Genomic DNA, 25,764 nt, shown 5'->3' with positions numbered 1-25,764 from the left:
AGCAGTGGTATCAACGCAGAGTACTCATCATACGTTTCAAGAGGATTCAAATATCGAGCCTCCCTTTACGACTTAAGTCCTTCGCTCCTGTTATGCCCCGCGAAATTGGGAAGTTTTAATTACCCTACGACCGTACTTACGGGTTAATCGGCCCGGGGCGGCTTTACGAGGTCCTGGGGAAGTTTGGTCCGCCCGCGGACATTAAACGCGGCGTTTCCAATTACGCCGGTGCATCTCGCCTTCGCGTCGCGTCGCCTAGCGTCGCGTGCACGCTGCGCGCAAACCTCTCGATCCGTTCCGAGTTTCGCAAGCCCCCGGCGGTCGTTAACCTTACGCGAAAATGGATAAGACGGTTCCTGGCAACGTCGCCTATATTATATATCTATAGACTATGCGCCCGGGTACATAGACGAGCGGCGCAAGTGCCATTGAAAGGTGCCTGCATCCGCGATGCCTGTATCCAGACATACATGTCTCGTACGCTGTATTTCCCTCGGATATTACGAGCCAAGTTGAGAAAAAAAAGTATCGTTTCTTGGACACGACGGTACCTCCATGCAGATGTGTAACGGTAATTTTTACGAGTTTAAAGGGATATACCGATAGGCGCGGTATCCGAAACAGACTTGAATGTTGAGAATTAATAAGCACTTACGGCGCGTTGTTGTTTAAATTAAAAATTCACGCACACATCTACCATCTTCTCTCTAAGCTTCGACGTGGCGTGTATAATGAGATAACCGGCCTTATAACGAGATTATCACTCCGCGCCTCGCTTTTCTAAGGCAGCTTGACGGCGACAGGAGACAATTACCTCTTAAACGCGCGGTCGACGCGACGGTTAGGCTAACGGTAAAAGAAGATGCGTCCTATTACTTTGCTAGCCAGCGGAGAAAATAACGCCGCTATCGGATATATAAGTTGCAGCTTGCTCCAGTTTGAAAGTTACGACGTTATAAAGTCTTTCTTGTGCCTTGAAACGAATAAATACGTTTAGTAAAATGTATAAAACGACAAATAGATTAAATATAACGTTCTACATCAATTTTCTAAACGCAGTCGCCCGTCGTATACTCTTTGCCAATCACATCTTTATCGTTCTCGGATTATTTATCATTATTATTACTTGCTTCTTGCGTCGTAATTCATTTCGCGATCAGAATGTCATCAAGTCATTTGCAATATCAAATAATTTACGAAAAGCAAACCCGACTAGCTTAAATGTGGACGACAGAGGCGAGAAAATGAACGAATAATCTCTCGCTAAAATTAATAAAATTATAATAGAATAAATGAGACTCTATATATTCGGAACATTGATTGTACGTGAGAATTTTATCGACGAAAGATCCAATATAGTTTCAGCTATATTGAAAAAATATTGCGCAATGTACTCGCAATCTTGCGATCAAACAGTAATGTGCAGTTTTTTTTTGCTATATTTTCTACTTTCGCGCGTCTGACGTCACAATTTTGGGCAATTTTGGCGTTTCTTTTTTTCGCCTCTCATTTGCATCTGGATGTCGACGTGCTCGTTAACGAAACGCTTTCGAAAGTTTGCACGGTTCTCTTTTTTATTACCGACAGAAATGAGTCGACTTGGTGTGACTCATCGTTTCGCGAGTATAGCCATAAACAGGCCTCACGATGATGACGATCGCGCCGGAAAAACGCGGAATAGCGATTTCGCGATAAGTTTTCGACCGGGGTATCGGTAGGGTTGTTCTCGAGTCCACCCGATGCCAACACTCCAAAGGCTACCAGGTTTGACAGTTTTAAGTGTCCGATTGCACAAGAATCCACTTTACGAGCGTATTTTTACATTACTACTCGAGGCATCGTGACAGGTACTCGACGAGCTCTGCAAAATTCAACAGGTTACTCGTCAATACGCGTTGTAGACAATATGATATATCGTATTGAAAAATGTGGAGAGGAGGATATTTTTAGTATATTATTACTTTTTCTTATTCGTTTAACGTTCGATAACAATTGGACAACAGTCTTGGAGAATCGATCGATTCAAAGCTACCACTTTTATTTCCTCCATTTTATCGAGAGGAAATATTTCGTAATCGATCGAACCACCGCTCGTGCGCGAGACACTTATTCATCAAGATATAAGAGCGTCACTTTACAACGGGTATAATAGCATATAACGCAATTTTACAATTCATTGCAAACAAGCGCGCGAACACACAAGATTCACAAAAACTGTCTACGCGAATAATACTCTCCTTTTTACGAATTTAGAGCGATTGATTGAATTACGCGTTAATTTCTCAAGCAAGTTAATCACGAGTTCTTTTTTGCCCATTGAGGGACAATAATAACGTTCATAAATAAAGCCGCCTCGTAATTACGATGGTCATTGGCAGCGGGTAATTACGTCATCAGAGGCAGAAAGGCTTCGAACGTGTCTAAAAGGCGAGGCGGTTTCTAGTGTGAGAAATTCGTATTCCTCGGTAAAGAGCTTACGCAACGCAAGACGGCGGCGGCGCGCGGTTATTTTACACAAATACGTTTCGTAAATGTAAATGTTTGTAATGTAGCGCGGGAGAAAGTGTTGCCCCTCGCGCGACTGACCCTTTCATTAGTATCGTATGTGTGACGACACTTTATGGGAGATTTTAATCCTAAATTTCCGCCCGAGGAATAAAAAATACATTCTGCGCGATCTACTTTTAATGTTAAACAGCCAATGTATGACGGTATACTTATTGTTTAGTTAAATCTTTGTCGAGACCTCCCATCAGGATCTCCGCTCGGTCCTGCTAGGGTTAAGGCCGTGAAGGCTAATATCGGCGAGCGGAATTCTAAGCGATAGCGCGAATCGAGATGTAATCGATAAAGTCGCCGCGGTTTTTGCTCGACTTTCACCCGACTCCCGATGGAGCGAGCCATTTTTCTTCCCGGATCGCTGGTTGAAGAAATGTCACGGCTGCGCGAATCTTGACCGCGACTTGACATATACCTACCTCACATTACGTCGCGCGTTACGTCAACCTTTCCCGATTTGCCTTTGTGTGCCGAATCTCTCCTAGAATTTTTTCGAGTGTTTCCAAACTTTTTTTTCCGCGTAATTGACGAGCATCGGTTGTTTCCGAATGCGCGCACAATATACCGTTTCGAAAAATTTCAACAGACTCTTCCAAGCTTTTCAAGGACCCAATCAGGTTTGTCAAGAGTCAAACCTGTTCTTGAGCATTTGTAAGCGGAATGTGTGCGAGATGATATAAAATTTTCCAAATTCTTTTTCTGTATTTCTCTTTCCCGACTCTACCAAATCGTAATCGTTTATTAATCGTAATTATACTTTTGCAAAATATCCCGCCCTTTGCTGAAACGAAAAAAAGTTTATCTCACACATTCTCGCATCCGTAGAAAAATCAGAAATCTGTTTCTCTTTCCACGAAACAACAATACTTTGTAAATATCGCTGAGACGAATCAACAGTGTTTGCTTCAGCGATACATCAATGTCGGAGCGATAAATATTTTAAGAAAGAATATTATTCTATTATTGAGATAAAAAGAATTTAAACTTTCGGAGAATGTTGTTTATCGACTAAATTATCTTTGTTTGTTTACAGATTTGGCGGATAAATCGAAGAGAGGTGGTAAACAAGCGATGTCTCCCTCGAAAATGACCACGTCTTTTTTTGAAAACGACTGCTCTTTTGCCGGAAATCTTGAAGAAGATTTATCGTTCAAGATGAATTCATCCTTTACGACTCTCGCTGTACAAGACACAATTTACAAAGGGGAAGGAAACGCCAATATCGTTATCGCATTGCCGCACGTAAGTCAATAATTACATTATTGTATGTCTCGAAAAAGTACTTTGTGCACCGCTAAAAATCATTTCGATCAAAAATCAAACGAAACGGGTCGTAGACGGCCGAGATCTCCAAAGATTCGCGTGTAATCATTCAAAGAGCTAAGAAATCTCGACCTTCCTTTCTCATCGTCGACCTTCTTTTACGCTTCTCGAACCTCATCGACGAGCCCTTGAGAATAATTCCCTCCAAGATCTCGTCGCGATTCCGAATAAGACAAAGTCTGGATAAACTCGGCTTCTTCACTTTGATCTCTCGCGAATCTCGCCATTTTATTGCGACGTCCGACCCTCTTTTCGATTCCATTACCAAACTTTTTTCATCTGCAACTGCGTTAGAATCGAGTCTCTGTAAGGTTTTCGGCGCCCGACGAAGAGTAAAAAGCTTCCCATATACTTTGTGTAATCTCCGCAGAGACAGATCTCTTAACTCTGTAAAATGGAATTTTCTAGATTGTGCGTGTTCCATGCACAATGATCAAGGCGCGCATTCGTTTAAAGATGTTTAGAAGGATCTACGCGCCTCTAAATAAATAAATTGTCTCTCTTGGAAAACTTAACGAGTGCGCAAGCATATAGCTAGACTAAAGAAAGCGGAGAAGCGTTACCTTGTAACGCTTGATACCTTTGCGAACGTCGTCTAATGCGCGAATCGCGTAAACGCGCAGCTACTAGAAGAGATGCAAATGCGCAAAAACGCACAAAAAGCCCTCGGCAAAGCAGAGAGAAAGAGAGAGAGAGAAAAAGAAGAGAGGGCATTTCTCGAATCTCTCACTCGCGCGATAATCAATCGTGTCGTCGACAAATAAGAACACACGCATACACACACACACACACACACACACACACCCGCAATTTCTTACCAAGTTGTCGCAGGCAAAAGACCCGAGGCGGTTATCGAGGCGATAACACTTTTGCAAGAGCGACCTCGAATTAAGAGTTCGCGAGGAGAAAAACAAGTTGATCCGATGTTTAACATTGTTGCGATTTTTATCAATAACGCTATATATCGTTAAAAAGAAAGAGACAATCCTCGTTGCGTCATTTCGTATATTTCTGTTTCGAAGAAGAAAATAAGTAATTTCAATTTGACGAGAGAAAGATGCTCGGCGCGTTTTCTCTCGTACATCCCGAGTAATTAACGATTATCTAATAACTGTGTAATTAGTCGATAACTTTGCTCGTTTTATAATATGTATATATATATGCGCGACAATTTTGTTTGCAACAGGAAGACTGTCGAATTAATAGACTGTATACGGACCCGTATTCTTTCGTGACGCGGACAAACGACCCGTACAGGCATAAATAATTTCGCTTAATTACCCGCGACGCCTTCACGTCCGTCTCTCTTATCTCCGCCGTTTATTTATGCGGAGCGTGTCGCGTCGCGATGCTTCGCAGGAAATGAATTTTTTTCACCCTGCGCGTCTCTTGCCTCGGGTGTTTCGCGGGATCGATATCGCCCGCGGACTTTATCGCGGATCGATGATGATTGTACATTGTACATGTGTACATATAGGTGTGCGCAATACGCTGGGGATCATCGTTATCGTATCGATATCGCGCGATGAATGCGTCTGTTAGAATTGCAAGATACCAGATGCGCGCGATCTGTAATGTATCGTACAGCGATTGTAAAAGATATACACGGTTCGTTGAGATCCGAGAGAATCAGGGATTTTTCCGCGGATCGTTTGAATCGTTATCTGTGTGGGTTACTCTCCTTCCTACTTTTGTATCATCAAATATAGAAAGCTCTAAACTTTTTATCACTCTCCGACGCTGTGAAAGAACGTTGTACTAGCGCTTATACGATTACTCTCGCGACAGATGGGTGCTTTGCCTCGTATTATGCGGTCGTCGTGCACTTTGATAACGCACGTTCACGCTCAGAACCTCCGTTCCTGCCGTCGAAAGTTTGTCGAACCCGCGTGCGTTCGGTAACAGCTCCCGCCATGTTTGACAACTTGGATGAAAAAAAGAGAAGGAATTATATAGGACCACATCTCTCTTTTCTAAATATATGCTTAATGTATACTCGACCACGATATTTCTATCTCTCTATATGTCGAGAAAAAGTACGTCAACGATAAAACTTTAACAGCACAAACAGCACTCAAGTATACGCGCGTTTGGTCTTGCGGTAGAGAGGATGTCGTTTCTTCCGACTTGACTTTTTCTTCCTCCTTTTCTTCCCTCTTGCCTTTGCCTCTTTCGTCGTCACGTATTTCCTCTTCACGTAGCGACCTTAACCCGCGCGTTGTGAGTCATCCCCGTCGCGGGTTTGTAATTTTATTACGTGACTCGGCTGCATCGTGTGACTCTGAAAGAGAGAGACAATCAGCCGCAAAGGAGAAATCGAGTGAAAAAGATTTTCGAGGCTCCATTTTAACCTTCGGCATCCCGGTCTTTAAACATATAGAACACACCATTTCATCTTATTCTTGCAGTTTGTTGCAGCTCTTCGATCCTAGGTCACTCTTTACAGACTCTCGATACAATCGCCTTTCTCTACGGTTCGGAAAAGATTTTTCAGATACATTCCGCCGTTCAGGAATTGCATAGAATAGGCCGCGGATATTGAATTAAATCGTTAATCGCGACCCCAGCTGCGGGAGTGAAAAACATCCCGTTACCCGACGATATAAACCTCTCTAACGTTATCATTTCGAGCATACGTCGCGTTTATCGGCTTTAACGAGTCCGCGCGGCTCGCCTCTGAATCGTCTTGTCTCTCTCTCTCTCTCTTTCTCTCTCTCTCTCTCTCTCTCTCTCTCTCTCTCTCTCTCTCTCTCCCCCTTCTTTTTCAACCCGACTTAATCTAGCACGATGTTAGTAACCCGGTTTCCCGGCAATAGCGTTTTGCTCGATACCGAGTATAGTACGCGCGCTCGATCAGTATGGCAAAGAAGCTTTCCTATACACGTGTACAGCTTGTCTTACTGTGTGTATTAGATGTAGGTGAGAAATCTACATATATGTATACGCGCGAAAGAATATACGTAAAAATAGAATTTGTATAAAAAAAGGACTATTATCGACAATCTTACGTCGTGGCTTGCATCAGAGACTCTTTCGCGAATCCTAAATTTTACAATCACGCGATACGTACGCGACTTTGATCCGATATTATTCTCCCATTGCACGATACGTATATATACGTTGGTCGAATCTCGGCAGATTCCATGATTACAGGCATTACGCTATTTTCCAAGTACAACATGCCGACAGCGACAGCGTCTCATTGGCGGTTACGCGCGATTACCAATGATACACATCTGACTTTACACGGCACGGACGTTACTGCAATATCGGTATTTGTTTCGCAGAATGCTGTTTCTCTTCTTGGCAATCGTCGAATGCCTACGTAGCAGTCTCAGTAATCAGCTATAAATTGCAGATCCGATATGCGTGTGTGTTGCGTATGGAGTGAATTATCGTCACGCCATTTGCGATTAGAGTGGAAATAGAATCGGTCCAAAGAATTGTTTAATTCATCGTCGACATTCGTTGTCGACGCTCGATTAGAAAAAAAAAAAAAAAAAAAAAACAGTCGAGTAACGGGAAGGGGAAGTTGATATTCAAGTGCGAATCCGGGATCGATGATGCGCATCGCGATCGCGCGATTCATCCCACTCGTTCGCTCCGGCTTTGGCTCGTCGCCCGGAGCTGTTCTCTCGCTCTTCAAGGTGCGGATAATTGCGCGCTGAGCGTGGCCTATCTCTGCCTAATCAGTCATAGATCGCGGCCCGATGCGCGCGTGTATACACGGTCCTGCGAGCGATCGTCACGCCGTTGGACGCGTTGCTGCTTCTCTCCCTCTGGGAGAGAGACCTGGTAAGAGCGAGCGAGCGAGCGAGCGAGTGTTATAGAGAGAGGGAGCGAATGAGTAACCACCAAAGTGACTCGTGTAGCGAGTGCGAGAAAGAGGGCAGGAGACGAGGAGAGACTTATCGGAGGGGCAAGGTTAAAGAGAGAGAAAGAGAGACCATTAACCGTTGGCCGTTGACCTCCCCGATGACGGTGGGGGTGATGCGCGAGATGGAAGAGGAAAGGAGGCCAACCGAGTGGGGATCGGCCGACCGATCGATCCGCCACTCGGCTTGCAGCTCGCCAGAACTGTGCTGGCGATCGTCGGGCGATGATGAATGGTCGGGCGCGATCGATGGATGCCTTCGGAGCGATTTGTAATTAACACGCTTCCACGATTCTTCCGAAGGTTTCCGGGGGTTCGTTGACCCTCCTCGGGTGTCTGTCGGGACACACTTGCGGGGTAAAGAGGGAAAAGAAACATGCTCGCGAGATTATCGCTTATTTCTGTTCTCCTTATTATACGTTTCTCCTTACGTTTATAGCGATAACAGTCGCTTACGTCATACGTCGCTTATCTCGATTCTTTCATTCTTGACTCAATTTTACGCGAGCATAAGGCATTCAAGGCTGCGTTCGGGAACCACACTCTTAGCGCTAGAGTGTCGTTCTATCTTTCTTCATCATAGGTCTGCTCTGTTTAGCTGAATTGGCTGCACTAGTTCAGAGGGTATCTTCTTCCCTCTACATTTGAAGGAAAAAGATAAACTCTGAACTAGTGCAGCCAGTTCAGCTGAAAAGAACAGACCTACTTGCGAAAAGGTGAACAAGGACGCAGGAACACACTCATTGTCAGCTATAAGAGCGTATTATAGTTCCCAAACGCAGCCCGAGTTGGACTCTTTAATTCGGCGCTCGTATTTGGAAAAAAGAAGATTGAAACGTGAATTGGGACGAAATATGACCCGGCGCGATATATAATAGCGTTATATATAGTTTGTTTAACCGCAAAAGCCGCGGACGCGACACTTTGGACAGGAAATTGCGCGCTCGCGTGTATCGTGCGGTGCGGTGCGGCTGCAGGCGCGATCCTGGGTTGGCGTTGGCGTTGTCGAGGTTCCTCCCGGTCGATCCGATCTGTGCGGACGACCGAGGGTCACGCTGAATTTAATGAGCTCATACGTAGCCACGGACACGGTTCGCCGAAGCGGGCATCCGGTTTTTTTCCTCTTTCCCTCGCGGAATTGAAACGATATCGATTTCCTGTTGTGTTTGTACGTTTATCGTCCGCTTCAACGATGCGCGACGGCTCCGATCTAATCCAAACTCTTGCGACACAAGGTACGTCACTTTTACGATACGTTTGTATGGCAGCGGGTTGTAGCGAAAGATAATCGACAAGAGTAGAGAGAGGAAGAGAGAGAGAGAGAGCTCTGAAAGCCGCACATTGTGAGAGCGTATCAAGTATTATACATTGTATATTTAAAGACTTGACCCTTCGATAGAGCGTGCGGCGCCTGTTATCCTCTTATCGGAGCTCACGTACGAGTATTCGACTCGGTCGTTTTGCGTTGCGTAAAAAAAGGATGTTGTTTACTCTCGAAATCACGTAGATCGACTACTGAAATAACTACTCGCGCGTGGAAAGAAAAAAAAGTTACACGAACGGTTTAATGTACGCAGCAACTCATCGAGGCCAAAACGCGCCTTGTGATGATCTCTCTTCGCTGCTTAATTTCGCTTACGCAACTCGAAGAAGCGATTAGCATTTTTTCTTTTTTTTTTTTTTTTTTTTTCTTTCCTCGGTCCCGCTCGACATGTTATTTCGCCGCGGGCGATTAATTTATAATTCGCATTACGGATCGTTTGTTATTCAACTTTGTGTATCGCGTTATTATTCTCAAGTACGTCAATAATTATTGTCGTAACGTCTTGCGTATCGCAACGACTGATGATTACACAATGTTGCTAGTTTAATAAATTACGACTCGAAATCTTATTTATTCACATCTTTAAACGCGATTATAATATTAGCGATCACGGTAAAATTTCAGAAGGCAAACTGGCCGAATTACCATCTTTGTTTATACAATATGTTGTTGAAAACGCAAACTTTATTCAAAATATTGATTATTCGAATTCATCCGGTATTTTTAAGCGCGTCGTAATCGCGTGCGCAGAGAGATTCTACGCTTGTCGGCGTCGCAGACTATGTACGAAAGAGAGAGAGAGAGAGAGAGAGAGAGAGAAAAAAAAAGAAAAACCACGTAGGTAGGTATATACACGGTTGCATTAATAGACATGACGCATGAAAAAAACTTGTAACCACGTCAGCCGACTTAGCCTATATATCGATTGGCGGTTCACGTCGGGTCGCACGCTCCTCCTGAAAGAGAGAAAGAGACACGCGAGAAATTAAACCGGAGCTCCAGATTTTATTTTCGCATCAATTGTCCTCTGTGTTCGACCAGACAATCCGTTCTTCGAGAGAGAGAGAGAGAGAGAGAGAGAGAGAGAGAGAGAGAGAGAGAGAGACGAGAGTTTTGACCTCGTCCGTAACGGTTTCGCAAGAGTTTGTATTCTATTTTTCCATCCACTTTGCTATACATTTTGTTTGCTTCTTTTCTCGCGCGATACATCGACGTCTCGCATCGACGGGTGGTCTGGCTATCGCGACTATTATCGTATCGTCAATAATTCGCACGTATATCGGTGGCGAACGGTCAGCAAAGTGGAACGCGTAGCAACAACCTGTCGAGCATTCGCCGCTGTACGTCATTATTGGGCCGACGGCCTCATCGGGTTTATCTCTATCTTTTTACATGACGAAACGATCGGTCGATGGTTTATAATAGCGTGGCCGGTTTACCCGCCGGTCATTAGAGGATGTTGCGCGCAAAGACTCTACTAGGTAATTAATGCCGCAACGTCGTCGTTTATGCGACTGTGATTAAAGCGATAGCGAGCAGAGATTGAAGATCCTCGCCGCGAGGATCGCAAACAAAATGTCGGCCTGCTTTCAGTCGACCATTTTTATCACGCACCTTACCGAGACGATCCGGATGGATCGATTTGTTCGAGGCGAGGAGACTAAATTGAACGAGTCAAATGGAATCGCGTCCAGAATCAGGACTTTTGGGTTGAAATCGCAAAAATGGACGCGAGATTCGGGGGTAAGAGTCTTTTTACTCGTTTTTCTCCGTGTGAAAATAACAAATTCGACACGGTACGTGATGCGTTTGTCGATCTAGCCGTGTCGAGCCAACGCGCCGAAAATCACGGCGCTGAACGCGCCGCGCTTCTTAAGTAACAGTTACATTCGCCTGTTTGTCCAAGACTTGCGAAATTGTTGCGAGTATAAGTCGACTGGCGCTGGGCTTTCGAAATCCCGAATGTCAATGAGAGAGTCGAGACTTTGGGCGCTTTCGTTATCGGGATAAAAACGAATTGCGTTCGCTCGCGCCGCATCGCAACCGATACCAATTTCGGAAACATGATTTCTTAATCCATCAGTTATATATCGCTTCGACACGTCCAAGTGACTTTGGGTTGTCCGAGCGCGGGATGTCCTAGAACTGTCGGCGTGATTTCTCTCGGCTGAAATTAGCGAGAGGAAGATGTATGATGAAAAAAAAAAAGATATATAAGAAACGATTATCGAGTATTAATATATATTTATCATCGACTGAAAATCAGAGAGAGAGAAAGAGAGCCTGAACGAATCGAGTAACGGAGTGTCCTAGAACCTTACCTTACCATCGCCCGCGCGCATATGATTAATGGCTTATTCGATCGGTTCGATCGGAGAGGCCGTGTAGCGACGATAGAGTCGAACACGTGCTTGGAAACAAGAGACGAGGCGAGCTCACTCTGTTATCTTTAACCCGAGAATCTTTCATAGAGTCGACCTACATTCGCCGTTCGCTCGATGTCCCCAGATTGATCCGTTCTTGATAACCGCGTATATCCAGGCGCATAGAAAATGTTTGCCGGGTCGTTTGTTTGTCCAGAGCGGAAACCGAGACCGGGTCGTTGCCAACGGAAAGAAAATAGCCGCGGCGGATGTCCACCTTGACATTTTTTTTTATCGGACGCGAATTTCCGTTCGCGTTTCTAATAACTTGTGCGCGCGCGGTTATAAATAACCGTTTATAGTCTCGACTTTGGCGCAATTATTCCTCGCCGAGGGAAAATACTCGCTCGCGCGATTCTCCGCGAAATATATCGGATGCGATCGATTTGGTCTTATTGACTTTAGGGGGTTTACTTTTTGCCTTTCAGGAGCGCAGGGTAATACGATTCCGGAAGTCGTTGCCGGGCGAGGTTTCACCGGACAGCGGCAAAACACGCGCGCACCGGGAGGTGTGGTACGCCAGGAACGTGGTTTCCTGTTTTTTGGGCTCTTACGCGCAGATACCCGAAATTGTTCGTTACGACGCAGCTGATATAGCTAAATTATCGGACGCCATCCGCCCTCATCGACCAGGTAAAATTCTTTTCCCACGCATATCGCTCGACATCGTGCTCTCTCTCTCGCTCTCTATCGTTCCTCCCATAGAGAATTCATTCTCGCCAAATATTTTAACCGCGTTTGAAAATTTATTTGTTTCGCGAATTTGTTTGAAAATTAATTCCATGTGCTCGCACAATCGCGGCCTTTGATTCTTCTTGTTGATTTTTATTAATTTAAACTCTCGTGATTACGAGCAATTATATCGAACATCCCGCTTTCTCCGGTATACGATGTAGATTTTCAATATTTGCGTGCAATCGCGTGCCGGTAAAACGAACAGGTGCTTTCGGATCGCGCCATCTTTTCTTCTCGTTTTCTTATCGAGATAGTCGTCGAATTATTCTTTCTGAATATTCGTACACCTGCCACTTCATTTTTTTCGATGCTCCGAATATACAAATAAATATCCAAAGTCAGGAGCAGCGAGTTTCTCGTGCACGCGAGAAGCCTGGAGCTGAAATTTCATCGATTTTTGCCCGCAACGTTGTAAATAAGAGCCGATCCGGTTGCAGCTTGTTGCCGCTCCGCTTGTTTCGTTCTTCTTCGGCGTGGCATAGAAAACCACCGATCGATAATATCGAATGATAATATTACAGATGTACAGAGTGTCCGAAGCGAAGTGAAAGAAGGCTACTCGCCTATGCTACACGAACAGTTCTTTAAATCAATCAATTGATTTCGCAGATTCGCGTAAACGAGTCCTGATGGAAGTTTGCCAAGTTTGGTGATTTAATAAATTTTCAAAATTTAGAAACTCGATTATTTTCACATCGGACAAATACTATAACGCACGAAATCGTGAATGTCTTATCGAGATAAAAGTATGTAATATAAACGCGCGCGATATATTCTCTATTAAATCGTGCGGAGAATTAGACATCGTTGTCGTCATTAATAATCGCAATGGCGCGGCGCGGCGGGATAATTATATATTAACATTTTATCTCGACAATAACAACTTTCTATCCGAGGGAGAAGAGGGAGCAGCACCTGTCAAAATCACTCTGCGCGAAACGATCTCTCGTATAGACGTAGGCGGCGAGTAAAACGTTATTCAGACGTTTACGTGAAAATCGGCTCCTCCCTATTCGATAGCTAATCGATGCCGACGATTATAAAAATGTCATACCATTTATGTGCAATGTCTATATATTCTCACGTGCCACGAATCGTATATTATGCGGCCGCGCGAGAGATAATCTCTCTATAATTCATAGTAATATTTATCGTGTCGCATTACTGCAAAAATCGCGCGTATTCTTTAACAGTAATTAATACGAATTAATTTAATTATTCTGCGAGTAAAATTCTCGAGAAATATATAACAGATGCAATTTTCCCGCTGAATAAGTCCACCGATCGATACTGAACAGAGAGAGACCCGCAATTCGAATATCACCGTCTCGTTCGAGCTTTTCGGAATTAAAAAAAGTCCGCCCCAGAGGACTAAATTTACGACACCCGGCTCCCGCAGGCTGCGTGCGACCCACACATTCTTCGTTTGCAGCTGCGCGCTCTCGAAACGACGACGACGTCGCCAGACGAGACGTGTCCTCGAGATGACGTTTAAAGTCAGCGTCGCGCGAGAATCCTGCGTCGCTTTGGCTCTCTGTCTTATCTCTTTTTAATCCCCTCTCGAGAGATATATGTATCCCGCGATAAACTATTTCGATCACGTTTCTTAATTTACCTTGAAATTCTACGCAAAATAAACATTTTTTAATCTACGAGAGAAATCTCAATTTAAGCGCGAATCTTCGCGCGATTAGTTGCTCCTATGAAGAGGATGACACTTTGCTCGGAAAAGTCAATGCGCGCGTGTAAGGTTATTTAAATATCATCTTCAGCGCGAGATCACCGATCTGAACAAAGGACGAAAAAAAATCGTCAAAGAGGGAACACGCGCGTTAGATAAAACTTTACCGAGAGACGCGAATAGATTCCTTTCCATTGGTCTTTGCAGCGTTTGTAAAAATTTCGTTTCTCCCGTTTCACCGACATCAATCTCGAGGATATGGAAAAAAAATAAACGATACTGACAAGAGGAAAGTGCATCAACGAGATCTATAATCAACTTTCGTCGTTTTCGAAAGCGCGAAAAGCACCGATATCGGTTAATAAAATGTAAAAGATGGAGGAGAAAACATAATTTTTCATCGAGAATTGCGAGTCGATAAAAGTCATACGCCGGTGCAGATGCTTTCTTCATCGCGGCAGATATTAATCCGCGTGATAATGAGTGTCGTCTCTTAATCCCATCACGTGTACATTTTAATCTTACTTTGCTTCTCGTACATCATCCGCTTATCTAAAACCTGCGAAAAACTTTCTCGTTATATATCTACTGCTAATCAACGGTAGAATTACTCGTACATGTTTTGACACCAAGTTGCAGTTGTAAACAAATATCATCAAAATTCATTCTACGATATGATCCTTCGGATGAGTTCTCGGAAAAATCGCACGTTCGCAACTCAACTCGATAAACCGGATAAACAATCGCGTCAATTAACTCAAAGGCGTATAATAATAGAAGAGAAACGCCCACGCATTCGCTCGACGAGAGAAACCGAATTCGATCTCGCCAAGGTTGCTAGCCTACCCTCGTCTATATACCTTCGGAAGGATGCGTTTTGTTCGAGAACATTTATTACATACACACTGAAAGCGCGAGATGGTGGCCATGCGCACGCGCGCGCGGATTTGTTTTTGAATAATGCAGCAACGTTTATCATCCGCTATCGGCGAGAAGGAGATCCGCCCATTGTATGCAACGCGCCGACAATTTTGCCTTCTCCGTGTGCAACCACTTCCCTCTTCTCCCTCGGTGCTAGATCGCCCCGGGCGATCATCGTCATCCTTATCGGATCTATCGATCGCGCGTGCGCAAAAAAAGTCACGGGTTTCTTTCTCTTTTTAGGATTATTTTTAAATATTGATAATTAATCTACCTCTATATATCTAAATACTCTTGATATATGTAACAGTGTAGCAATTATAATATTAATATTAGCGACAAAGAGAAAGAAATGATTCTATATTGTGAAATAAAAAAAGGAAAGAAATTTTATTGAATTTCTTTTTACAATCAATATCGCGCGCTCGAGCCATTCGTGCTCTACATTCGTGCGAGGGGACAGTTTGCGTGCATCTGTGTCTCAACACACAGTTCGCGGATTAATCGTTTCGCGCGATAGACATACTCGTTTGCATGCGTCCACCGTGCGTGGGCGTGGACTACCGTTGTTTACGCTTAGGCGCCCAAAGCTATAGCGTGTGTAAGGGAATGCCCGGGTGCATTTTCCACCGGAAATCTGTTCGACAGACTTTGCGAAATGGGGAGCACCGCGTGGAAGAACCCTCGGGTGATGGGTGGTACGCGGACACGCAGACAGGATGTACGCGCGGCTGCGTACAGGGGTGGTAGAGGAAGGTGGCTGGGAAGAGATGCTAATCGGAAGATGTCCCATCCCATGACGTTCCACGCTCGCGCACCTACATATTTGCGAATTATAATCCTCCGTCTTACATTAATTAACCAAGATTAACCGTGACGCGCCGTTGCAGAGGGACTAGATGGCGAATAAAAATAGAATACGTTTTCCCGCATATAAAGTAACGATTTTTACACTTATCTCACGGCCTACACTATACAGTTTACATTGCAAGGTTGCCGCAAGCTTTTTCCGTCTCGCGGATAAATTTATCAGTTTACCGAGGGGGATTTTTTTTTGTTCTCATCGGCCGAAAGTCCATCCTCTAGCCCGAGTCTCTCGCGGCTGCGGATGCAACAAGTGGTCGGTCGGCCGTGGTGGCTCTTCCGCTTTTCTTTTCGCGGGCTTGTCGATATTCCGACGCGTTGGCACTTTCTCCGGCGGCGACGCGATTGGAAATAGAAGCCATCCCCGTCCCTCCTCTCGCGTCTTGGCCGACGATTACAAAACGAGGAAGCGAGGGTAAACGACATTACGGCGCGCGTCGGACTGGAAAATATATTTCGCGAGAAGAACGGCTGTGTTGCGGTTCCAGCGGCGAGATTCTATTCGACTGGGTGTACGTGTGAGTGCGCATATACATGTTCCGATTATTTCGAGAAATATCGTTAAAAGGAAACACGGCTAATTACCGTGCTCGCTCGCGTGTAACGAGTATAATTTCTACAAGGGAAAAGGTGTCTTTAAAAGTCAACCGATGCGTTGGGAGAGAAAAAAAAGAAATATAACAATCTTTTTACCGCGACTCGCATTTAATTTTCCTCCTATCGCTTGATAATGCGAGAGACTTAATAATTCTCGATAATTCTCTCCGTAATCTTTTCTCGCGCGAATACTTTGTAAATATTGATGTTGCGTTCTCGATTGATATTCCAAATAAAAAATCAATTAATCGTATCACTTTTTCCGACAAATATGTTAAAAGTTTAATCGAAATCAAGTCGATCCGTGTCCTCCGATATAACACGTAAAAAGCTCTCTCGGCTTACCATTCAGCCGGGGGTTATCGTTTGCCTTTATACGCATACACACATTGTGAAACTCTCTCGCGCGACTGTCGATATTTTTATTTAAAAAGCCGCGTCATACGTACAGAGGCCGGAGAGAGAATCACGCGTTGTTATCTTCGACGATATTGCGCACTCGCGCGCGATATGGCAGTATCGATTTCCTGTCGCACCGTATGTCGTGGCGCACGTTTCCGCGCGCGTGTACGTTATTACCGAACGACGACGTGGAGGTGGAGAGGTGGAGGGACGAGAAAAAATCTCTCCCCCGATATATAGCGGCAATTTCGCCGTCAATTTGATCGCCGGGCAAAGTTGAGCCTCGTGCGTCGTCGATTCCTCCAATAACACGCCAGATTGATCTAATGCGCCCGTGCAAAACCGAATCACGCGCGTGCATCATCGTCACCGCTTTCATTAATATATCTAATTAACGGCCCGATCGGCCGGCCTTCCTGTCTTATCGTCTGCAAAATATACGCGACCGACAAAAAACTGCAATATTGCAATTTCCGGGCATATCGCGGCTTCGATTTAGAAAAAAAAGATACAAATATATTGTGTGAAAATATGTAGAAACTTGTTACATGTACACGGCAGCGTCGCAAGCTGGCCTTCCATCTCCTCGCGTCGAAGTGATTAATATGTAAATGTTGCGAGATGTAATGTAATTATCTCGCGCGCAAAAGTTGTAATAGTATAATCTCTGTATGTTCTTGCAATTTAATCTTTTGCGATCTGTGTAATCTCGTACGAAGCACTACGGAGCAAGTCCAACTTTTTTTCGCTATGCTATGTTATGCTACAAGGTAATTCAATGCGAAAAATAATGCAACGGAACATATACTCACAAGAAACATATTTTATTTTACAACTGAAGATTTAATTTTATTTATTTATATATCTTTGTATTATTAAAATAATTATTAAAAGAATTTTATTAATGAAAAATAACATTTTTTTTTATTCGCGAAATATATGTGAAAGAAAAAATAATAAAAAAGCAACATACCTTTCCTTGAATAACTACGACATCAAACAGTCTCTACGAGAGAAAGCGAATCAGTAAAAAAAAGATAACTATGCGATCAAAATATGAAAGTTGTTATAAAAATTTGAATAATTATTTTTAGCACCAGTAGGCGTTTCAGTAACGAAATATAATGCCATTTATACTTTGCTGATATAATTAGTCGTAACAATATATTCAGCGAGGTGCCTTGTATAGGCACACTTGGGCCGCAAAAGGTGAACATTGTATAACGCCGCGCTTTTATCGGTCCGCGACTGTGTAAATTTACGCGGCTCTGCATAGCTGCGGCTCGTTAACGCGCAGCAATTGCCGCAACCTGGTGGGATTCTTTTCTCTCTTTTTTTTTTGTTTTTTGCTTTAATCGCCCACACCTCTCGCTTTCGAGGACAGTTGTCGGTATCACCTATTTACAGAGAGAGATCGACCCACGTCAGTCGCAGGATATTTTTGCGACTGAACGGCCGTATATCGCATGTTTATTTTCAAAGACTGAAACAAGGAATGTGTACACAGAGAGACTGTGTAAACCTACACGGCTCTGCATAACCGCCACTGATATCGCCTGCTATGCACTTTGCGCTCGTCCTGATACAGTCCTACAATAATAATTCCGAACCGGAAGAAATGTAATAATGTCCGAGATAATGTAAAATAAAATTGTAAAAAATATGAATTTCAATCAAAGTTGTATGATTGGACGGTATCCTGAGGTTAGGATATTATCTCGGAATTTATATTTCATTTATAAATACTATCTCGAGTAGTTTGCCTTCGACAATCGATAATGAGAGACAACCAGTTAATGACGCGGAAATGTTTCATCCGAGCGTGAGAATATTTCGAATACGCATTACATTTTTTGCGCCTAACGTTGATACAATATGACGTAATCAGTCTTCTCTCAATATAGTCAATACCGACGTAGACTGGAACGGACGTAATATAAGGTTAAACGAAAATGGCTGGTCGGAGTAATTGACCTCTTTAACGCGCGTAAATTGCATCTTAAAAAGACACAATTTACGTATAATAGACGTAATTTAATATACAAGATGTGTGTGCATTTGGCGAGACCAGTTTGGCAAGGATTTTTTATTTAAAGCTTTTTTACTTTAATCGTGTTGTGACAATTTTTATATTAATAGACGTACAAAGTACAAAATTGCTCGCTGAAAGAAGCTTGACACAAGAAATAGCTCTGAAAAAAAAGAGCTACGTTTACTTGTATCGATAGGGTACGTAGCTTTCCCTCCGTTGAAGAGAAAAAGAAAACACGCGTGATTGATCAACAATTTTGATCGCGCACGATGCGCGAAATTTAAACGCGCGTACGGTATTTAACAAAATTACCATACGTCATTATCCTTCGACGCGGACATATCTCGCTTCATCGGCGCTCGTCACGCGAAGAGAAATTTTTGCCAACGGGTGCATTTGACGGCGAAATTTGATGAAAAAAAAAATATTAACGCAATTTTTGACGAAAAAAAAACATCAAAGGTAATTATCGCGCGGTAAATGAAAAAAAACATTTAATTTAAACAAATTTTTCTTTCTCTTTTCTCTCTTTAATTTTTCCTCAGCGACTGACGGATATCGACAATCATCGTCGTGATGGTTAAAATCGTATAAATTTTTTTTCGCCTTGCTTATTTGTATAGCTGGTCGTTAACGTTCCTTCTCGCGAGAATACGAGATGGTGACTGAGATGGAGTACATTCAATTTTGGGGGATGCCGCCCGAATATCTCGCTGACGGATAAGCGAGATAACGAGGCAACTTTTGTTCGACGTTTAATTGTGGCGATATCTTACCGCGGGTACCTCGGACGGAGGCAAATGCACGTAGGGAAAGTTTAATCGCGCGCTCGTTAATTTATGCTACATCCGATAAACGATCGTCGCGCAATCGTCCGGGACGAAGAGATCTTACGCGCTGTATTTAGACTCGTATCGGGCTCCGCGGTTCATCTTATCCTCGGAGTCTCAATACTTCTCTATCGGGAGTGTTTTTCTGATATTAAAGTGCTGCCGAAGCGGCAATTTCCTCTTGTAGCTTCTTGGAGTATTGCAACGGAATATGATGCGTTTTATTTGTACTTTGATTACTATTATACCTACTAATGCATTTATGAAAGTTACGAGAAAAGGCAATACGCAGAAAAAGATATGTAATATGATGTTTCGATTCTTTGCTTTCATGATACTTGGGTATCTTTTGATATCTTTATCAGAGAAAGTATCTCTTTCATCTACCAATTATATTCATTATGATTTTATACGGATTTTATTTCTTCACATTTTTTGTCTTTGCATTTTCTTTTCTTTTTTTCTAAATCACCAATTAGCGCCTTTCATTACGAGCGATGTAATAAAAGTCGCAATCCTTTAAGCTATCTATATTTGGCGCGAACAAACTCCATCTACTATTAAATTTCGTTAAAAGTTTACTTTCGGCTCTCTCGGCATCTCGCGGGGACTCGCGTGACTTTCTTCTATTTTTGATATCACGCGAATCGTAAAAACATTTCATACCTACGCGTTTTCGACTACCCCTCTTCGGCATATAACCCAATCCGATGAAGGAGGTTTATTTTAGAACAGTCGAGTTTTACAATCGTATTGAGGGTGCATATGCATCTTATGCTGATTTTTCCATATTTGTTGAGCGGGAAAAATTTAGCTATTCTTGGAGATATTCTATCTGTAAAATCTATCCTCTGTTGTATTCTTTCATAGCGGTGCGATAGAAGAAGATTCGTTGAAAATAACCGTAGATGGAAAGTAATGCGAAACATCTTTCGTTGCAGAGAAACGCCGACACAAGATAATCACAGACACATATGCCACAAAGTTTCCGGATTACACGTTTCTGGATTTGCAGTTGGAAGTGGATCAAACCGTGTTTCGAAGCCGTTCGACATTCTGCGTGGAGATAAAGCCGAAGCAGGGATACCTGCAAAAGGCGGAGCAGAGGTTTCCCGGATGTCCGTATTGTCTCAATCAGTATGCCAAGGTAAGCTGTTGAATCATTTGATGAATTTTTATACACACACAAGTAGTAAAACTCGCATGCACACACAAATTGTGATACTGAAACAATGAGATACCGAAATAAGACATGGAAAATTTTTAGCTGCGTAAGGGAGATATTGCCGCTCGTAGCAATTACTGCCCGTTCGAACTCTTCTCCGGAGTGGAAGGGCGTACGAAGGCCGCCGTGAAGGAGCTTCTAAAGTCACCGCAAAATAATCTGAGAATCTTTAAGGACGGCATCGTCGTCTACAATCAAGAGTCGTCGCCGAACGATCTCGAGGACGTGCTGAACGAATGGTTTCGGAATGCAGCGACGACGACGACAACGACTAGCAGCGGACGAGTTCGACGCTCGAACGTCGACCAGTTTTGCAATTTGATGTGCGCCGCTCTTACGCGGCCTTTCGCGCAAGAACAGCTGGACGAATTACCAGCCGCTTGCTATCCGTGTAATTTACTCTTATCCGCGAATCAAGATCCAACGTTCTGCGCCGACCCGGACGCGGTCGCGAGAGCCGAACGCTACCTTCGCCTCGCGGGAAAGGTTGGACTTTTGTACTGAAGAAAATTTACGATTTATCGAAATACACATAATAACTATATAATATCTTAACTGTATGTGTAATTTTTGCTTTTTGTTTCGCAGATTTGTAATTTTGACGGCGACGAGTTGCCAAGAAATTCAGTGCTGGAGAGAATTCGGAATATGCAGCGATTGTCTTACGTCAATACCAATTATATTTACGGCATCTACTCCGACTTTGCGTCGTTACTGAATGACGATGCGATATACTCCGACTTGATGGAATTACGAGACGAGACTCGCGCCAGCACAATCTTTCGTGCTTTACCTGATAAACTCACGGTATGTAATGTCATTTTTAACGCGCAATATGTCAGAATGCACGAATACATTGCTTCTCTGTTTTAGAATGCAGTCATTCAAAAGGAGGAAGACATAAAAAAAATCAACTCCGAAACGCTTCTTGAAAGCATCGTTGCAAGAGAATACGATGACAATTCCAACGGAAACCATAATGCTAGTTCGGAGTGTATCTTATCTACTAATGTCAAGAGAACAGTCGTAAATGGCGATTTCGTGTCACAAACAGAAATTAGTGCCAACCTAGATTCGCGCCGGTTATTTCATGGAAATACAAGTTTGCATAATCGGAGAACTAACGACGAGCAAGAGACAAATATGCAGATTATCGCCAAACATTTATCGACGTTGCGAATGTACCTTTTATTCGCCACTGCCAGAGATTGCTCGATATTAATGACCTTCCGCGAATTGCATCCGTAAGTGCATTGTTCGAGACAATACCCTGTATTTTCACCTCATGTTCAAAGCGCTGTTCAAACAATTGCATATACATATTCCAACAAAGGCAAAACTGATGATAAAATTGAGTTAATACGATAGTATGAACATTTCTATAAGAGGGAAATGCTTTCTACAGTTAATTATTCTTTATAGCTATTGTTTAAATCGTATAACAATCGGCTAACACGGCATTACATGAGCAATTGCTTTGTTTATTTGATTATGATTATTCGATCCTAAATGAGATAATTATAATTAGTTTATAAAAAATGCGTAAAACTATTCACAAACTACAAACATGCGAATCATTATTTACCAGTTTACCATATTAAATGCAACGAGCGAACGGTTACTTTCATTATATTAAATATGTATCAGATAATTAGAGGTTTTGATTTTCTAACGATTGTGATTTTTCTCTTACGCAGGGAAAACTTATCAAAAGTGCCCGTGGAAGACACAATCAAGCTTTCGGAGCAACTTTATTTCTTAAGCAGTGTCAGAGTTTCGGATTTGGACCCGAAAAGTGTTCACTCCATCGAGAAGCATCGACAACGAGATCTGGATGTCTTTGATTCCGTGATTTCTTTATCGAAAGATATCTTTTCCAAGAGTATAGATGATTGCCAAAGAAACAGTGCCAGTAACAATACAGTATAAAGATTTAGTACAAGATAAAGAGAATCTGTATGTATATCGTACAAAGAAAGTATGTGCGCACTTAATTGATGATATGCTTACCGATTAGCGTGTTATTTTTAATTATATGTAAGATTCCGTTCTCTCTTTAATAGTGTTTCAATTTCGATTTCCTTTCTATGCAATATTAAGATTGTTCATATATCGCATAAATATATGCATGGCTCGATCATACAATATCTCTTTTGTAAAGCTAATTATATCTTAGAAATTACTTTAAAATGGATATAAGAAATAAGGAAAGAAAAAAAATCGCAGATATATTGTTGCACAGAAATCGATGATAAAAAAAACATCTGCCTTTGATTTTTATTTCTAATTTTTCATTACTACGCACACACATAAAAAAATTTGCGATATTTTCAATCTTACAATTCAAATGTAATACACAATGATTATATATTATTGTTCTTCCTTTCTTTCTCTCATCAACGTTATTCAACTTTCAAATCAAACAATAAAGATTTGCAAGATGATTGAATTAATATAATACAAAGCCACAATAATCTCAATGTTCAAAACTCAGCTAATCGTAAATATTTATAATTAAGATACGCTTTTTTCTTTTTTTAATATATAAATTTTGAATTGTATCTCTTTTTCATATTGTTACACTTATATAAACACATTCGCATTACGTAACAAATGTATAGATTGATCGTTTAAAGTTATAGGCCTAGTTTACATCGTGCACTTGATACGCGTATCAAATAGTAAATAACTAGTACATTGGTTCAGTTATTGGCTGATCAGGTGAAATTCACTACTTGATACGCGTATCAAGTGCTCGATGTAAACTAGGCCGTTATTATATATTAACCTTCATTTCTCTTCTATATCATTTGTCTATCAAAATATAGTAATGGTGTACGATTTTTGCTTCTCATATTTACGCTAAAAAAAGAAGAATTCTGACAGAAATATTACAGAAATAGGAATATTGAGATATTTAAATTTGTCTTTTATCATATTTGTTGCTTCCGTTATACATGTTCTTTTCCATATTGCACATTCAATAGTTTATGTCTAAATGAGATTGATAGTTATCAGTCTAAAAAAGACTTTTATATGATTCGAGAAAGAAAAAAACTTAAACTCTTGTAGACATGCGATATATGAACTTAATCATGTTTTTCAAAAATATGTCATGGTTTATTAAATTCTAATTCTATTTATTAATTCCTAATTTCTTGTTTAATGGATGGCATCTTACATATGGACTATATAGTCGGAATGCATTATTATCAAAAAAGTGCCTTACCAAAAAAGCTGAAAATACTTATTTTTAATAACTTTAAAGTGTATAGGCTATGCGAATAGAATTAATACCTGTTAAAAAGTAAAAGATAAAGTACAAATGTTTTTATAATTTGTTGTTGCTCAGATTATATTTGTTATCAGTATTAGATTATATTAATTTTTCTATGAAACACAAATTGAGCAGTGTTTATGAATAGAATAGAAAAATATATATTACAAAGATATAATATAGATACTTATATAGATTATTTGATTTAAAACAATTCTTTTGCGTGTATATAAAATGTATCAAGATCTTGCATATACGTAAGATTTTAAAAAGAAGTGTAAATTTAGTGAGTTGTTTAAATTAAAACTTGTTAATATTTCTTTCTTAATTGGGGAGAAAAGACAGAAAACATGTTATCTGTGATAATAATATGTAGTTTGTTTATATCTAAGAGAGTGCGATCAATTTATCAATTGTTTCAAAAGTAAAATTAATTAACATTATCATGTGTGAAATGATAGTCGAATTCAAAACGCATAATCGAAAAAACATCAGTTTATTATAATACTTAACATACAAAATAAAAAAATAGGTTAGTTTAAAAATCTTTTATTTGAAAAAGAATCGTGAATGTAACTAAAGAGAGATTTCTTAAAAAATGTAAAAAGATAAGAAAGTTGATAAAATAAGTACTTCAAAATTTATATTAATTATCTGGCATATGATCATATATGTACATGTTGAAATGCAATGCATAAATTTAATGTGATATTAACTTAAATAGTAAAATAAATGTTTTATTTACATTATACATGTATTATATATACAACTGTACACAGTTATACATATAATATATTACATATTTTTATAACATTATATATTTGTGTTTTTGGTTTTATAACATGTATTGTATACTTTAATAAACATTTTCATAATCATAAGATATGACAAATGTGGGTAGGTGTAAATATGTAATTACACATGACGCATTAGTTGATAAAATAATTATTATTCGTAAAAAATACAATAAAGATTGTGAAAATTGTAACCTCTCAATACATTGTCGAACAGAATTGAACACATCCACGCAGTAATATTGCCAGATAACCCGATCGAATTTTCGTACGGGCGAGGGCGATTGTTCCGGGTACAAGGCCATGTTGCACAGTTATGAATGACGTGGTTGCGAGGTGGGGCGAGCGTGCACCAGTGTTGACCGAACCAGGACTGTGCTAAGCTAAACCATCACCCTCTGCAAACTCTTATAGTGAATTGGATGATTGATATATAATCAGGAAAACATATAATATTCTCCAACAAATCGGAAAAATTGTTGTCATTAAAAGAAGTAAAGTTGAAAGCTATAGAAATTATAAAATGTCGAGGGAACAAAATACTTGGACATTATAATTAAGCGCGAATAATTTACGAGGAAAAAATTGCAAGAGAGAGGACGAAATAAATAATTGATAGTCGTAACAATGATTCGTATCTCGTTTTCTTGTTTCACGCATCACTAAAGTACAAGTATCCAGTTGCTTTTTATTTTGGAAAGGGAAAAGACGAGTGTCATCGTTTCGCGCAAAGAGAGCTATTCGATTTGTCGCGCGCCGCTCCTGAACACGTGGCGCGCGATTGGTGCGTCAATGGAACGATCGGGCACTTTCGGACGCGCTCGAGTATCTCCGCGGTCCCACCATCGCGAGTGCCTCTCCCATCGAGGTCGGGGGCGATTCGCGGATCTCGCGATAGTGTAG

The 25,764-nt window shown here is 41.4% G+C and overlaps 1 protein-coding gene across 7 annotated transcripts in view; it reads left to right on the top strand.

Moving 5' to 3' along the window:
• Positions 1 to 24,745, top strand: part of Ipk1 (Inositol phosphate kinase 1) — a 78,369-nt gene extending 53,624 nt beyond the window's left edge. For 3 of the 7 annotated variants that reach the window (XM_083046024.1, XM_083045969.1, XM_083046006.1), the window contains 7 exons: positions 3,593 to 3,801; positions 11,932 to 12,136; positions 20,507 to 20,712; positions 20,833 to 21,276; positions 21,379 to 21,597; positions 21,664 to 22,034; positions 22,488 to 24,745. In XM_083046024.1, coding sequence (XP_082902150.1) covers positions 3,631 to 3,801; positions 11,932 to 12,136; positions 20,507 to 20,712; positions 20,833 to 21,276; positions 21,379 to 21,597; positions 21,664 to 22,034; positions 22,488 to 22,719 — 1,848 coding nt within the window. In that variant the 5' untranslated portion in view covers positions 3,593 to 3,630 and the 3' untranslated portion in view covers positions 22,720 to 24,745. Of the gene's footprint in view, positions 1 to 2,959; positions 3,177 to 3,592; positions 3,802 to 10,254; positions 10,824 to 11,931; positions 12,137 to 20,506; positions 20,713 to 20,832; positions 21,277 to 21,378; positions 21,598 to 21,663; positions 22,035 to 22,487 lie in introns of those variants that run through there. The other 4 variants (XM_083045979.1, XM_083045988.1, XM_083046015.1 and 1 more) reach the window with 3 other exon arrangements.
• Positions 24,746 to 25,764: the final 1,019 nt, after the last annotated feature.

Source organism: Prenolepis imparis, unplaced genomic scaffold, assembly GCF_030444845.1.
Source record: "Prenolepis imparis isolate NDT839.2.m4 unplaced genomic scaffold, iyPreImpa1.0 SCAF_1, whole genome shotgun sequence".
NCBI classification, from domain to species: domain Eukaryota; kingdom Metazoa; phylum Arthropoda; class Insecta; order Hymenoptera; family Formicidae; genus Prenolepis; species Prenolepis imparis.
The sequence above is the reverse complement of the archived record's forward strand: the minus strand, read 5'-3'. Positions and strand labels throughout refer to the sequence as shown.